General features: G+C 44.8%; 1 protein-coding gene across 2 annotated transcripts in view; it reads right to left on the reverse strand.

The window, feature by feature from the left end:
- The window catches only part of LOC110000699 (ras-specific guanine nucleotide-releasing factor RalGPS1), a 65,969-nt gene that overhangs the window by 13,496 nt on the left and 37,239 nt on the right, over positions 1-15,234 (reverse strand). For both annotated transcript variants that reach the window (XM_065965221.1, XM_065965220.1), the window contains exons 9-11: positions 8,066-8,203; positions 7,239-7,332; positions 4,761-4,828 (exon numbers count right to left, since the gene is read on the reverse strand). In XM_065965221.1, the coding sequence (XP_065821293.1) occupies positions 4,761-4,828; positions 7,239-7,332; positions 8,066-8,203 (300 nt within the window). The remainder of the gene's footprint in view (positions 1-4,760; positions 4,829-7,238; positions 7,333-8,065; positions 8,204-15,234) is intronic.

Raw genomic sequence — 15,234 nt, forward strand, 5'->3', positions numbered from 1 at the left:
TGAAGTCGTGCTGCGGGCGATGGATGTGAGCGCGTGTACACGTGGTGAGCTCGTGCACACGTGTGCTCCGTGTCTCACCGAGCGGCTGAAACACAAACATCCAGAACGAGTTAAACAGACTGTGGTGAGAAAATCAGAAGAAGGTCCATCAGCAGCGTCACAAACACACAATTTAAATAAGATGATACCCGACGCACACGCACACACACACGCACACGCGCACACACACACGCACAGCAGCACAGTCTCACACACACACACACACACACACACACACACAGTAGCACAGTCTCTCACACACACACGCAGTAGCACAGTCTCACACACACACACACAGTAGCACAGTCTCACACACACACACACACACACACACAGTAGCACAGTCTCACACACACACACGCACAGCAGCACAGTCTCACACACACACAAAAGCACAGACACACACACGCATACACACACACACAAGCACAGTCTCACACACACACACACGCATACACACACACAGCAACCTACACACACGCGCATACACACACACAAAAACACACACGCATACACACACACACACAGCAGCACAGTCTCACACACAAAAACACACACACACACACACACACACACACACACACACACACACACACACACACATCAGGTCAGATGGGGTCTCTCGTGTTTTTTCTCCGTGCACATGTTCAGAGCAGCGTGCCATCTCTCCGACAGCGTGAACATGGAGAGAGTGACAGCAGTGCATTCTTCTGTTTGGCAGCGTGTGTGTGACTGACTGACTGTGTGTGTGTGTGTGTGTGTGTGTGTGTGCCACTGAATGACACTTGTTTATACTGAACAGGCCCGCAGACCGCCGCTTACAGCCAGAGCAGGATTTTGCTGCCATGTTACATAACGTGGCGTGATGGTCAGAGCCGCCTGAGGAACATTATCCTGTGGTGATGAGACACTCCTGAAGCTGCACTGTCATGTAGGAAAATGTGCACCAGCTCATCAAGCGTCTCTTTCATATCCAAACATTAAAGAGGGAACTAAAAACACAATGGAAGAAAACTCAAAGTGCACATTTTACATCCACAGAAGTAAACAGAGCGCTAACAGTTTCAGGACACTTTGAAGTTTCACTCTGGAAACTCATTTAGGGAGTTTACTCCGTTACTTTGGTGCAATTCTAGAATAGAATAGATGTTTATTGCCATTTGCACAAGTACAGGACAGTACAGGTACATTGGAATTTTTGTACGTTTCTCCCCGAGTCAGCTTCTACAAAAAAGTTAAAATTATATATAAAATAGAATAACATTATATTCTAGAAAAAAGATTAGAAAAGTACAAATAAAATAAAATAAATAAATAGGATGTAGTAACAGTTAAGTCAATTAAGTAAACTGTACAGAAGCTATACACTGTATTAAAGCAAGGATATAATACAAAAAAAACAAAACAAAGACCACACTTTTTGACCTCAAACCCCCCCATGTATCGATCCACAGATCGGTATGCACTGGTCACACAAGGTGGGAGGTAAAGGTTTCCTCCTGAGCAGGCGGTGTTTGCTTAACTCTCTCCTCCAGGTCTACACTCCCTCTCGTCCACTACGCTCTGCCAATGAAAGGCGTCTGATCCAACCTTCACAACAGGGTCCTAAGTCTCTGACTAGACTCTGAACCTTTAAGAAAAAGCTAAAGACCCAGCTCTTTCATGAATACCTACTAAGTTAATGATGATGGTCTCCATATTGTTGATGATGATGATGGTTGTGACGATGGTTTTTGTTTGATAATGACGTCTTATAAGATGGTTTCTATACTGATTAGAGCTCTCAAGAACTGCCCTCAATGTTGTGCTTTGCCTCTGGTCACTTCCTGTCAGCACCTGTGTGTCCAATCAGACTCAAAGCTGATCGTTTGCTCTTACTGACATTTTTCCCTTTTTCTGGATCCTTGCTAACATAACAGCTGCAACCCTGAGATTGATTGACACGCGTACAGACCGATCCGTGTTGACCTTTGACTCGTGGTGCGTTAGTGATGTTTCTCTGTCGGTTAAAACAGACTTTGATTGACATAGAGACACAGCAGTGATGTTAGCATGTTGTAATGTTTTGGTTCAAACGGAACATATTAGTGTTTTAGAGATATTTTTGGGGACTCAAACCCGGAGCTCGAGAATGGGACGTACAGTCATCCTACATATGATGCAAAATTTGGTCATAATGACAAACCTTCTGTTGGAAGGGGTTTTTTTTAGCTGTAGAAAAGACATGAGCTAATCAGACCTGTCAATCATGTCAGCTACACGCCTTATTGTGAATAACTCTTATCCTTCATCCAATCAAAACTGATGAGTCATCAAAACATTCACCCCCCGTACAGTGTGTGTCGATCGAGACATGAGCTAATCAGACCTGTTTGTTTTTTTAACCAGGCTGTAAACATGTTCATCTCTGCTGTAAAAACAGGCTTTTTAGAATGGGTGTGTATGTGACTTCCTGTGCTTCTGCAGCCAGCCTCTAGTGGACACTCGAGGAACTGCACTTTTTTTCCCCCACATAATTCCAACTAGAACTTGCAAACTCTACGTGGTCTTCAAATTTATTCCAATCACCTCAACTTTTCTGCACATTTAACCCATTTTAGCCTCAGCATTTTACTCTTTAATTGCCGAAATAGTTTATGCTCTTTATTTAGGCTCACTCCAGTTCTTATAAAGTTCATTCTTTCATGATTCGTGCTCATGTTCACATGAATCTAATCTCCTTTCACAGGATGTTTTTCTTTTTTTACATCAGAAAAGAAACGCTGAGATTAGAAAACTTCTCCGACAGGCTGTCCTCTTGGCCAATCATCTCTCTGCAACAGTTCAGACACATGCCTCCTCTGTCCGTGACTCGCTCAGGTTGTGTGTATTAGAGAGACTGCAGAGTGTAACACTGCTGGCACTGAAAGACGAGTCTTTAAGTGAAATCAGAACTTTTCCTTCTTTTTGTGCAGAGATCAGCAGGTCAGCACACACAAACAACAGAGAGAACGAGAACGCTAACTAATGTGTAGCAGACACACATGGACAGAGAGAGAACAGCCGTTACCATGGCGATTGTTACAAACAGATCCCAGCCTGTGGAGGTCCAGGCTGCAGACATGACTGTATGGAAACTCATGGACATGTTCGTCCCAGAGGACAGACAGCTATTAGCTGCATCGTTAACTCAACCCACGGGACGCTTTAGTTCACTTTAACCACGGATCTTTAAACTAGAAGAATAATTAAAGACCATTTATTTCTAAAAATAAGACGGCAAGATTTCCAGATTATTACCGATGTTGTTTCCAAACTTATTACATGACAAAATGCTGCAGATTAAAATCCTTGGGAACCTTACATCCATTATATATCCCGCTTTTCCCGTACGGGGTCGCAGGGGGGCTGGAACCAATCACAGCTGTCATTGGTCGAGAGGCGGGGTTACACCCTGGACTGATCGCCTGTCAATCACAGTAAACCAGCCACACATTCACACCTACAGACAATTTTGGTAAACTGACTCGAATTAGTTTTCACCGAATCAAACAGGTTAGGAGCGAAAACGACCTGAGTGACTGACTCTGCTTTGGCGGCCATCTTGGATTTGTTGTAAACACTACTCTCCGCTTGTTATACTAATTAAAAAAATGTTTTTTTTTAAATGTATCTCTGGTTTGATTATTGTGATAACCTAGCAGCAGATCTCTCCCACATGACTTCATCTTTAAGTCGTCGTGTTCTCAGTGTGACCACACGTCCTCTCAGCTCGCTCTCTCACAGCTGCAGAGCTTCGTCCCGTCTCCAATTTGGCTCGGTGGGCTTCTCTCATTATCACTCAGACCCACATCCAGATCTCAGCCTGTCCCTGCTGCATTACATCACCTCATCACACCCCCCTCCTCAAATAAAGCCCTCCAGAGTATCAACACTACACAAGAAGAACAATAAAGGAAGTCCAACATGTCCTAGTTAACCTCTTCAATCCACTCTGAGCTGTCTAAACATCATTCTTCCTCCTCACCTGCACGATGACATCACAGCTCACAGACAGGTGAGGACATCACAGCTCACAGACAGGTGATGACATCACAGCTCACAGACAGGTGAGGAGGATGGAGGAGAAACAGGAGGTGGATGTTTGCGTTTGGTTGTTAGTGTAGTTCTTTCAGGACGGCCTGTTAGCTCTCTTCTGCTGCTTTGTTTTCCAAGCTAATCAAAGAATCCATCAGCTGTCACTACACCGACCTGATGTGACTAACTGCACCTGCACAGAGCTGTTAGTGAGCGTTCATCATTCTGTGTCCCTTCTAAACACATGCTTCTAGTCATCACAGACCTTCTCTGGTTTCAATAACTCAACCACAAGGCTGGCTGGATTTCATTCTTTCAACAGATGATCAAGAATTGAAAACAAAACTACAAATTCTTCATCAGAAAAGAAGATTTTAACCCCAAACTTCCAGCAGCTATGTGTATGTTACAGCTCCGAGCTCTCTCATTCATCAACACCCAAACTGCGTTTTCAGAGCGCAGAATGGAGCAGCAACTGCTGGAGTCCCGAGTCAAAGAGGTTCCCACGGTAATCACAGAACCACAGAACCACATGGACTGATGGAGCCCAGAGGAGACAGTAGAAGAACACATTGACCAAAGTAGAAATCTATCAGCTCCACTCCCCTAAATGAGTGGAGACGGGCCAAACACGTATTTATATATATACTTAAGGCGTGCGTTACCTGCCAGGTCTTCTTTGGAGGAAGCGATGCGAGGGGAGCTGTTTCCAGGTTCAATCTTCAGAGAAATCCTGAAACACAGACACGTTTCCATCAGTGATGTCAGATTTAACAGAGAAATATATTTACATCACACACTCCCTGCAGGGTCACTGCACACCTCCAGTATTACATTTAAGATCTTTAACACACACAAAGAAGATTTAGACCAGATTTCCTGCAGGACTCAACAGCTTGGATTGTCAAATTCAGAGGTCTTGGATATCTTGGTTGCATTGCATCGCTGTCAAGCAAGAGAGGGGGCGGGACTTCCTGCGACCACCGACCTGATTTGCTGAGGGGGGCAGGTGTGCAAGGAGGAAAATGTTTGGACTGTGAGCTACTTCATGAGAGTTTTGATGAGTGACTGATTATGGCACCCCCGTTTTATTTTGTTACAAAGTTTCTGTTGACTTATGGCTGCGTGTTTTGAAAAGACCTGTGTCAGCAGGGGGAGCTTTAAAAACTTTGGCTTCACTCCCTTTGAGAGGTCTGCTGTCCATTTTATTATTCAGTCTATTGTCTGCACATGCTCAGTCTGTCCTCCTGTCTGCTCGCGCTCAGTTTGTCCTCCTGTCTGCTCGCGCTCAGTTTGTCCTCGTGTCTGCACACGCTCAGTTTGGACAACCAGCACATGGAACAGTCTCATGAATGTGGTAAGTTGGGGAGTGCGATCCTGCCTCTCAGCAGAACATAGGAAAGTATTTATTGACTCTGAGGGTGCGGGTGGTGGTGGTGGTGGGGGGGGGGGGGGGGGGGGGGGGGTAAAGCTCATTAATGAGAGAACGACTGAAGGAAGACAGAGGAGGAGAGTCGAGCAAACTTTGTGTCTCTCACGACCTGTGCAGTCTGGTTTCTGTCTCATCACCACCGTCATTACTTCAACTCTGTGTGTGTGTGTGTGTGTGTGTGTGTGTGTGTGTGTGTGTGTGTGTGTGTGTGTGTGTGTGTGTGTGTCATCTAGCACATAAACACACACACACACTTTAGTCATTTAAAAACTTATGTAATATGAGTTAGAAACCTCCGCTGCCCTAATCCATCTTTATTAAACTGCTGCAGACGAGATTTTAACTTTTCTATAAACTTTTTACAATCTCTGAGTCCTTCATTTGTGAGTTTGATCATTTGTGGGATTACCTTGTTAGCAAAAATAAAGAAGACAGACAAGGACAAAAGATGAAAAGCAAATTAACATCATGATTTCTTTTTTTAAAAATTTAAAGATTTTTTTGGGGGCTTTTTGTGCCTTTAATGGAGAGATAGGAGAGTGGACAGAGTCAGAAATCAGGGGGAGTGAGAAAGAGTGGGAATGACATGCGGGAAAGGAGGCACAGGCTGGATTTGAACCCAGGCCTCCTGCTTGAAAGACTACAGCCTCCTTACATGGGGCGCGCGCACTAACCACTGCATCACCAGCGCCCTGACATCATGATTTTTATTTTTTATTTATTTGTTTATTTTGACAGGGACAGTGTACAGCCAATTAGCTGTACCAGAGATAGCTATAAGCTAATTTACATCTGTAGTCCCTGGGCAGTGAAATGATAATTAGATCTTCTTTTTGCAGAGTTTAACAAAACCTCGAGCAAACTGCAACTCTGAAGCTGTTGGAGCTTTGCTAACTTCAGAGGTGAAAGGAAAACAAGAGTAACATTATTCTTTCACACCTGCACAAAACTCCTCAAAACAGGGCGAGCTTCATGTATTAATGCAAGCAGCTACATTTTTCACACTGACTCTTACACTGAGATTTTCCTGCCAGCCCCCTAGGTAAATGTTCTGTGTGAAGCTGAGTGGAAATATTCACTGCAAGCGAGCGAGTTGGAGGGGGTGATGGGATTTATATCCTGCAACCAGTGCCATCTATAGACTGTCTGCACACCACCGCTACGATCTCTGTGCACGTCATCGAACTCCTCCTCTTTGTTTTCTGTTCACCAGTATGTTCTTCTCTATTTTTTTGCTGATATTGTTAATATGTTGGACGACACTAAGCATTGTTATCAAGGCGGATATTCTCATCATAGTGTCAGACTCCTGCGTTGCTCTTTTTCCATTACGTCCCGCCTCCTAACCCCCCCTCCCCCCCTCGTCACGTCGCCCGCTGTGAGGTGCACCTGTGAACAGGCTACCCGAGCAGAGTTCAGCGGCAGCCTGCCTCAAAAGTGCATTTGTGAAAAGTGCTTTAGAGTGTCCGTCTGAGAAAGTCATCAGAGCCGTGGGATGTTTTATCTTCAGTCTCTGAGGAGAAAATCAAAGCAGCTGTCTGTCGTTTCACACTGCTTCGTCTCACTGAACCCAGACATCTTCTCGCCTCCATGTTTCCACGAGTCAGAGCAGAGAGCAGCTTCTGAGCCGAGTTTAAGAGCATGTCTGTGTCGTCTGGACATAAGGTGGAGCTTCATCTACTGGTAGTGTTGGTGTGAATGTGAAACTTACTTGAAGTTGTCGTCTTCTACAAACTTCTGCAGCTCCTCAATGTACCGGACTGACAGCAGATACTTCTGAACATGAGGGAGGGTCACCAGGTAATCTGAGGAGACACGGGGGGGAAGAGGTAACTTTTAACCTTTTATAGTTCAAGTCCATTTTAAAGACAACGATAACTGAAAAAAAAAAAAAAGTCCAGGTTCAATACTTTTATACCCAAATTTCTCCTCTGCAGACTTTCACATCGTGGTATACACCCACACCCACACGCCCGTTTTGGACGCCCCTCGGTTTGCCAGATATGAGAGCAGTTATCAGGTCAACAGGTGTTGCAGTGATGGAAGCGGGCAAGAGAAGTGGTTCAGATAGAAGTGATTGTACTCGACCTAAAAAGCCTCTGCATGTTTCTAATAAGCTCCACGAGCAGAAACGTGCTCAAACTAGGATCAATATTGGAGATGCTTTTGAAAAATGGAGAGAGGTTAGAACACAGAAAGGTTTACAGACCAATGCAGAGCTGGATAAACACTGAAGCTTCAGTGTCCACCACATGGTGACCTGTGAGCATGGACTCTAGAGAGGAGGGGGGGGAGACAGCTCTCTATGATGATAATTTAGACTGCAGTACCCATTATAAACACTAGGGGTCAGAGCTACATACTGGTCCTTTAAGATAAGCAAAACTCTGTTTGAGTGACGTCATTGCCAACACTTTGAATAATGGATTGTGATTTATTTGATCGCTAACGAAGCCTTTTATCTGTTAACAGCCATATTAACCTTTACTAGCTTTATCCCCGTTTGCTGAGTCATAACAAAGGTGTTTGTTGTCTCACCATATTTGCAGGACACCTGCAGGTCAGAGATGACTCTCAGCAGGTTGTTCATCTGATTGGTCCGCTGCTCCGTCTCTATGATGCTGTCTGACGCCGGATAGGCCGAGTCGATGTAGATCATGTCCAGCAAGTAGATCCCTGAAACACAACACAGGGTCAACGAGTCACTCGCTAAATTGGACCTCTGAACACACACACACACACACACACCGTGTCTGATGTGGTGTTTACAGCGCACACACACACACACACACACACACACACACACACACACACACACACACCGTGTCTGATGTGGTGTTTACAGCGCACACACACACACACACACACACACACACACACACACACACACACACCGTGTCTGATGTGGTGTTTACAGCGCACACACACACACACCGTGTCTGATGTGGTGTTTACAGCGCACACACACACACACACACACACACACACACACACACAAGAAATGCTGACTCATGGAGAGGTGGATAATCTGAAGAAAGGAGAAAGTTGAGGTTTTTCATGAAGCTCCTCTGTGCTCAGATGTGTCTTTCTTTATCTTCAGACTTTAGTAAATAAAAAAAATTTTAAGAATAAAGAAAGTGATAATTATTTAACAAGAGGAAAATTCCATATCTGACTTCTGGCGTCTTTTAAAGGAGTTTCAGAAGAATCTGGAAAACATGAGCTGACTCGCAGACTTTCCTACAATCTGTCTTAATTACTGTGAAATAATGTTTCTACAGAGAGAGCCAGAGACTTGGTCTGACCCTGAGCGCGCGCACACACACACACACACACACACACACACACACACACACACACACACACACACACACACACACACACACACACACACACACACACACACACACACACACACACACACACACACACACACACACACACACACACACACACACACACACACACACACACACACACACACACACACCGTGTCTGATGTGGTGTTTACAACACACACACACACACACACGTTACACACAGTTTCCCACATCATTTGTCTCAAACACATCACTGTTTGGAGCAGGAAAGTGACGTTTGGTTTAACAAGAACGATGAGATTTCTAAGCAGCTGAGACAATTTTACAAACACACTTTAATTCAAACCTGAAATCTTTCCTGAAAAACGTCCTAAAGACACAGAACAGGAACCATCTTCTATGGTAATCATTTCTCGGGATGCACCGATCAGATCCTGGCGTTGGATATCGGACCGACAGGCTGAAAACGTTTGATCCGGTCTCAAAGTCCAGGGATTGGTATCGGAGCTGAAACTTCAATCCGGCCTCACGAATGGAAATCAAATGCATGTTCCTCTGCAGCACCAAGCAGACAGCAAAGAACTAGTGGTGATGAGGCCAACTGTGGCGTCGCCTCACATCACCTTTGGTCAAAAAGTTGCACTTTAACACACCGCAAAGACTACAGCCGACGGCCAACCACCACGAATGTTCTGCAGTGAGAGGAAATAACTGTCCATGCCAGCAGGGGGCGGTAGTCTGTAATCGTAGCGACGGAGCTGGACACACCACAGTCCACCAACGGTCCATCTAGGACCGACGGGCGAAGATCTCCTTGGTGTGTCAGGGCCTTCAAACCCGGCCGCCTGCTCTCTAATCCGTCAGTAACGGTCACAGTTTAACTCTGTTTGGTTTCATAGACGGTAACGAGTAATAATCAGCACGCTTTATCTCTAAAGCAGCACGATGCTGGCTGTTAAACTTCTCCTTAAACGAGGAAACTAATCCTCTCTCTGAAGTTTACAACAGTAATTTGTGGTGAAACACACACACACACACACGTTTCTCTGAGTCTTTAACAACGAGCTGTAAAACAAAGACAGAGGGATAACTGCTCGTTGTGGTTTCTGGTGAATTTAACAACCGCTGATGATAAATGCTGCTGTTATATAACTCGTGTGCTTAGTGCCGCATGTGGCGGTGAGGAAAACCCGCCGCTGTGTGAGTGCAGGAATCACAAACACATGCAGAAAACAAACTCCCTCCCTTTACAAAATGGACACACACACACACACACACACACACACACACACACACACACACACACACACACACACACACACGCAGCAGGACGTAGGAGTTTGGGTTGGTGCACTCTGGCGCCCCCTGAAGGTCTCTGAGTGAAACGGCAGTGTTGAGACGATGTGCAGCGACCAGCAGAGGGGGCGGTGTTGTGAGGAGACAAAGAAGACTGATGTCAGCTGACAGGTTTCAGTAATATGACCGGCTTTAAGGTAAATCTGACTCTGCTAGCGTCTTCAGCGCGTTGTAGAGACGACCTCTGGTGTCAGATGATATACATGAGACATACACGACACCGATAACGATACAGTCTAACGAGACGCGAGTGTCAGCAACAAAATCAACAGCACGATGTGGCACGCCGTTATTAACCACCGCCCCGTTTCTATTTTCCTCTCGTGTAGACAGACGAGGAACGAGGGCGCTTTACAAGGCACTGACACTCGCAAAGGGGAGATAACGGGAAAAAAATGTTTTCTACATCCGTGTCTAAAATGTTGACCTTTAACCTGCGTCAACAACACAGGAGAAACACTTTATTCAGCTCACAGCGAGCCGTTTATTGACGAGCATCAGTGTTGAGATTTGAGTCAACGGCTCCTCAATACAAAGCACCACACTTCAGTTTGTCCACCTTCAAAATAAAAGCACCACACTTCAGGTTGTCCACCTTCAAAATAAAAGCGCCACACTTCAGGTTGTCCACCTTCAAAATAAAAGCGCCACACTTCAGGTTGTCCACCTTCAAAATAAAAGCACCACAAGTTACAATGTTTACAAGGGGAAAGTGAAATGAACGAAGCAAAGATTACATATTTAACGGATGCAGTGTGCGATCATACACGCTGTGATGTGATATATGACGCTCGCTGACACGGTGTAACGCTACGTCTCAATCTGCTCTGAATAATATCTGCAGGGATGTACACTCGGCTTCTCGCATCCTTTTGCTTTCGTATTTCTGTCCAGCATCTTGTACTTATTGGTTGGGATGTGCGTGCTGTTGTGTTTTCTATGAGTCTGATGCTTCTCCTGATGCTGCTCATCAAAAACTCAGCAGATTCCCACACTCTCTACTCTGACTGTACCCGTTCAGTCTGATCAATGCAGAACAGATGTGGAGGCTGTGCAGAAACACATCTCCTGCACAGAGAACAAACTCTTACACTTACAGATCATGTCAGGACACCCCTCATCCCCACAGAGACACGCAGCTCTGTAAAGATGTTACAGGATGGTACGACACGTGGGCACGACACGCTGCTCCTGCAGGCCCAATGGAAACTCCTTCTAATACTGTTTTCCTGAATGTTTTACAGTGCACATGAGGCTGCTATAACCTGGAGGACTTTTACTGAATGTTTAACAGGAGGTTAGAGACGCTGAGCTCTGTGACATCACAGTGTCTCCGCTGAAACACCATTACATCAGTCCTTCCTTCAAGACGACGGAAATCTGACGGAAATCCTGGTCAGCGATACACGACAGGAACTTGTTTAGGCATCTTTGTCTGGATTCCATGTGTCTGTTTTTCAAACACTGATTGTTATTGAGAGTAAAAAAAGACAGAAATCTGCTCCGGTCAGGGAACAGTTTTTTTTCCTAAAGCTGCCTGAACATAAACCACTCTGAACGTCCACAACTTTCCCCTTTTGATCCACAAACAAGGGTTAGTCTGGACCGAGCCCAGAACAGACCTGAGCTGTCCAGACTGTGTGTTAGCGCTCTGTGTGTTTCTGAGGTTAGGAAGTGGAAAAAGAAAGCAGACGCAGCGTTTTATAGCTCAGTGGAAAAGTCCAGAGGGCACAGGTGGACGTGCTGAAGAATGTGCATTCATAAAACGTACAATAAAACTCCAGTAAAAACACCCACAATGCACCTGTGGACTGGAAATGTTGGCATACAGAGTAAAACAGATGTAATTATTAATGTCATCAGCTGATTTGAACTGGAAGAGATTTACTGTCAAATGGAGATCAGAGGAGATCAGAAACCTTTAAATGTGCCGACACAGAGAGCATGAAATAAAGAGTCTCTGCAGAACCTTCAGGAATCAAAACCTGCAGAACCCATCTGTACAAGGCTCCACTTTGTTGTTAATGACAAATGTGCAAAGTCACATTTTTCACTTCTGGGCCCTTTTTTAACTCAAACTGCCTCCTGAGATCAACTCGGATCAGTACCAGGTCCCAGTCTGAGGAGTTATTTTACACACAACAACAAACACACACTCTAAATTCTCCAGCCGTGCAGTGAGAGACGTCTTTAGTATCAGAGAGGAGGTCAGCCATCAGTAAGTTCAGGGGTCATAGAGCAGAGGTCAGAGAGGCTCGACCTTCTGCAGCTGAGAGGAAGAGACACACACACAAACCCAACCCGGTCTCACAGTTTCTATCCGACTGTTTTTAACATTTTAGCGGTGTGTGTTAAATTTTTCAGTATTGAGAAGTTGCCAATTCTCTCTCTCTCTCTCTCTCTCTCTCTCTCTCTCTCTCTCTCTCTCTCTCTCTCTCTCTCTCTCTCTCTCTCTCTCTCTCTCTCTCTCTCTCTCTCTCTCTCTCTCTCTCTCTCTCTCTCTCTCTCCTCTCTCTCTCTCTCTCTCTCTCTCTCTCTCTCTCTCTCTCTCTCTCTCTCTCTCTCTCTCTCTCTCTCTCTCTCTCTCTCTCTCTCTAAGGATCTGCAGGTTTTTTTTTTATAAAGCTTGGGTCTGTTTTTTGATTTTATGGAGCATTAAAATATACGAATATATCCTCAAGTTCTTCTGAGAGACTCACTTATAATTCAGAGACCAACAGAAATCACAGTCAGTTCTTTATCTTTAGAGATATTCAAAGATTTACACCCTAACTGATGATGTCATAATCAGTCAGAGCAGAGCACGGGCATATTCCCAAAGTTGTGGCCCTGACCGCTACAGAGATAAAGGTCTTCTTTGTCCAGGTCCAAAGATGGACTAAAGAACATGACTGAGTCTGAGACCTTCATAAGCTGACTTCAACACGACGAGGTGATTCCTCCAACATGACGAGAGGTTTGATTTTGAAACACTTCAAGATCAGGAGCTAAAGCCAGAGGGAGGCGGGGCCTTCATCAGGTCTCTTTACACTCCAACACGTGTGCAGTAACATCGATGCAAACGTGCAGAGCTGGAAAAGCCCAACAGAGGAGGCCGAGATGGAAATCAGTACGTGGAAATGTTGAGGAGCCCCTCAGGCAGAGTCTGGACAGATTTCAAAGCTCAGAGTTTGAGCGGCACAAGTTAGGCCCCGTGTCAATCTGCTGGCTGTGCGCTCGGAGTGTTTGCGTGAAGTGTTTGAGCGCTGAGAAGAAAAGCGCTGTTCGTCCGTCCTGTCTCCATAACAACAGTCTGTTGATAATGACCGCTGTATGAGCGACACTGCTATTTTACTTTTTACTGCATGTTTTATATTTCAGCTGGTTTATTTCCTGATCAGACACGGAGCGAGACGATCTGTACGAGGCTAAAATACGGGGAATATCAAACATTTGGAAAAGAGCGCCGGTGACGTTAACAGCGGCTTTCTGAAAGTTGAACGATTTTCAACTTGAGCGCTCGGGGCGAACGCTCTCTACCCTTTGAAAACAACGGAAAAAAGACGCTGACGCCGAGAAAATAACTCTAGTTGACACGGAGCCTAAGGATGGGCAACAGGAGAAAAATAGTGATTTTATATTGATATCCTTTATCCTCGTATTATCCTAAATGTTCTAGTTTATTTTTATTTATTTTTCATACTTTGTTTTTGTTTTTATCCAAGAGTTGCTTCATTCATATGGTTATTTCATTTCAACAAACATGTTTTCAACATAAGATGTTGAATGAATCAAAGTTTAAAGTTTAAGGTGACTGCAGCTCAGACGATGGCGCTCACACACTAGAAGCACTTTCACTAAAGACAGAGCGAGTTCAGGGAGGGACAAACACGACGAGTCCTTGAGATCGAAGGCTGCAGCTGCTGAGAGCTTCAGGAATCAGCCGAGAACATGAGTAAGAAGGCAGGTCATGTAGTTTGGCATTATCAAGAAACATGTACCAATACTCCTTCCTCGGTTGTACAAGACAAACCTGCTCTCTTGTGCAAGACGCAATGATGCAGCATGGGACACTGAGTCCAACATTTGACATCAAAATTGTAAGTAAACTGAGTTTGGACGAGCAGAATGAGACTTCATATTTCTTGAAATCTCTCAAACACCCTCTCTTCTATGTTACATTCCTCAACGTGTTCCACCCAAACCCCCCCGAGACCATCAGACCTCCATGATATCAGCTGTGCTGGCAGCTCCAGACCCATCACCGACATCTGCGCAACATGATAACCAGTATTTGCCGATGATGTCATGCTGATGGACACACAATGTGGCTCAGCTGTGCTTCCTGTCTCCATTAATCACTGACGACAGCAAACAAGTTATTTTTTATTACATCACATCAGAAAGTCATCCAGGATCAGCAGTCAGCAGCAGTTCACTGCGGTCACATGTGATTTTCAACTCAGCAAGTGTCTTGTTTTAAAAACAAAATCCAAAAAGTCCTGATGTGCAGAAAAACAAGGCAAGAACGAGTCTTTGTGTCTGAATGTAATTAGAACCACGAGTGACTCGCTTAGACCTGCAGCATCACCCATAGAGGGCACTGCAACAATCAAGACAAATTATTAGTCCGATATTTACATAATATACTCATCTCCAAAAGGCTCCAACAGCACAAACACAGCCAGAGGTCAAAGGTCAGGGGACTAAGATAGCTGTAATGACACCTAGCAGACAGCGAGCAGCTCCCACCTGTCACTCAAAGAGGCCACACCCCCCTGACTAATTTTTATACCAGGCTGTGAAGTTGGACATTTTAACATGGGGCTCTATGGAGACTGACTCACTGCAGGAGAAAGACTCTAGTGGACACTGGAGGAACTGCAGCTGTAAAGTTGGACATTTTATGAAGCTATGAATAGTTCGTTGTTATTATGCGTTTATTTTCAGACTTTTTTTATTTGAGAGAGGAGGATTTGAATCCAAGAGGTTTCTCTGTAGATTTGTTCGTTCATGTTCTGCTCATTCAAACCCTGCAGGAAGTCTACAAAC

Source organism: Labrus bergylta, chromosome 17 (assembly GCF_963930695.1).
Source record: "Labrus bergylta chromosome 17, fLabBer1.1, whole genome shotgun sequence".
Classification (NCBI taxonomy): domain Eukaryota; kingdom Metazoa; phylum Chordata; class Actinopteri; order Labriformes; family Labridae; genus Labrus; species Labrus bergylta.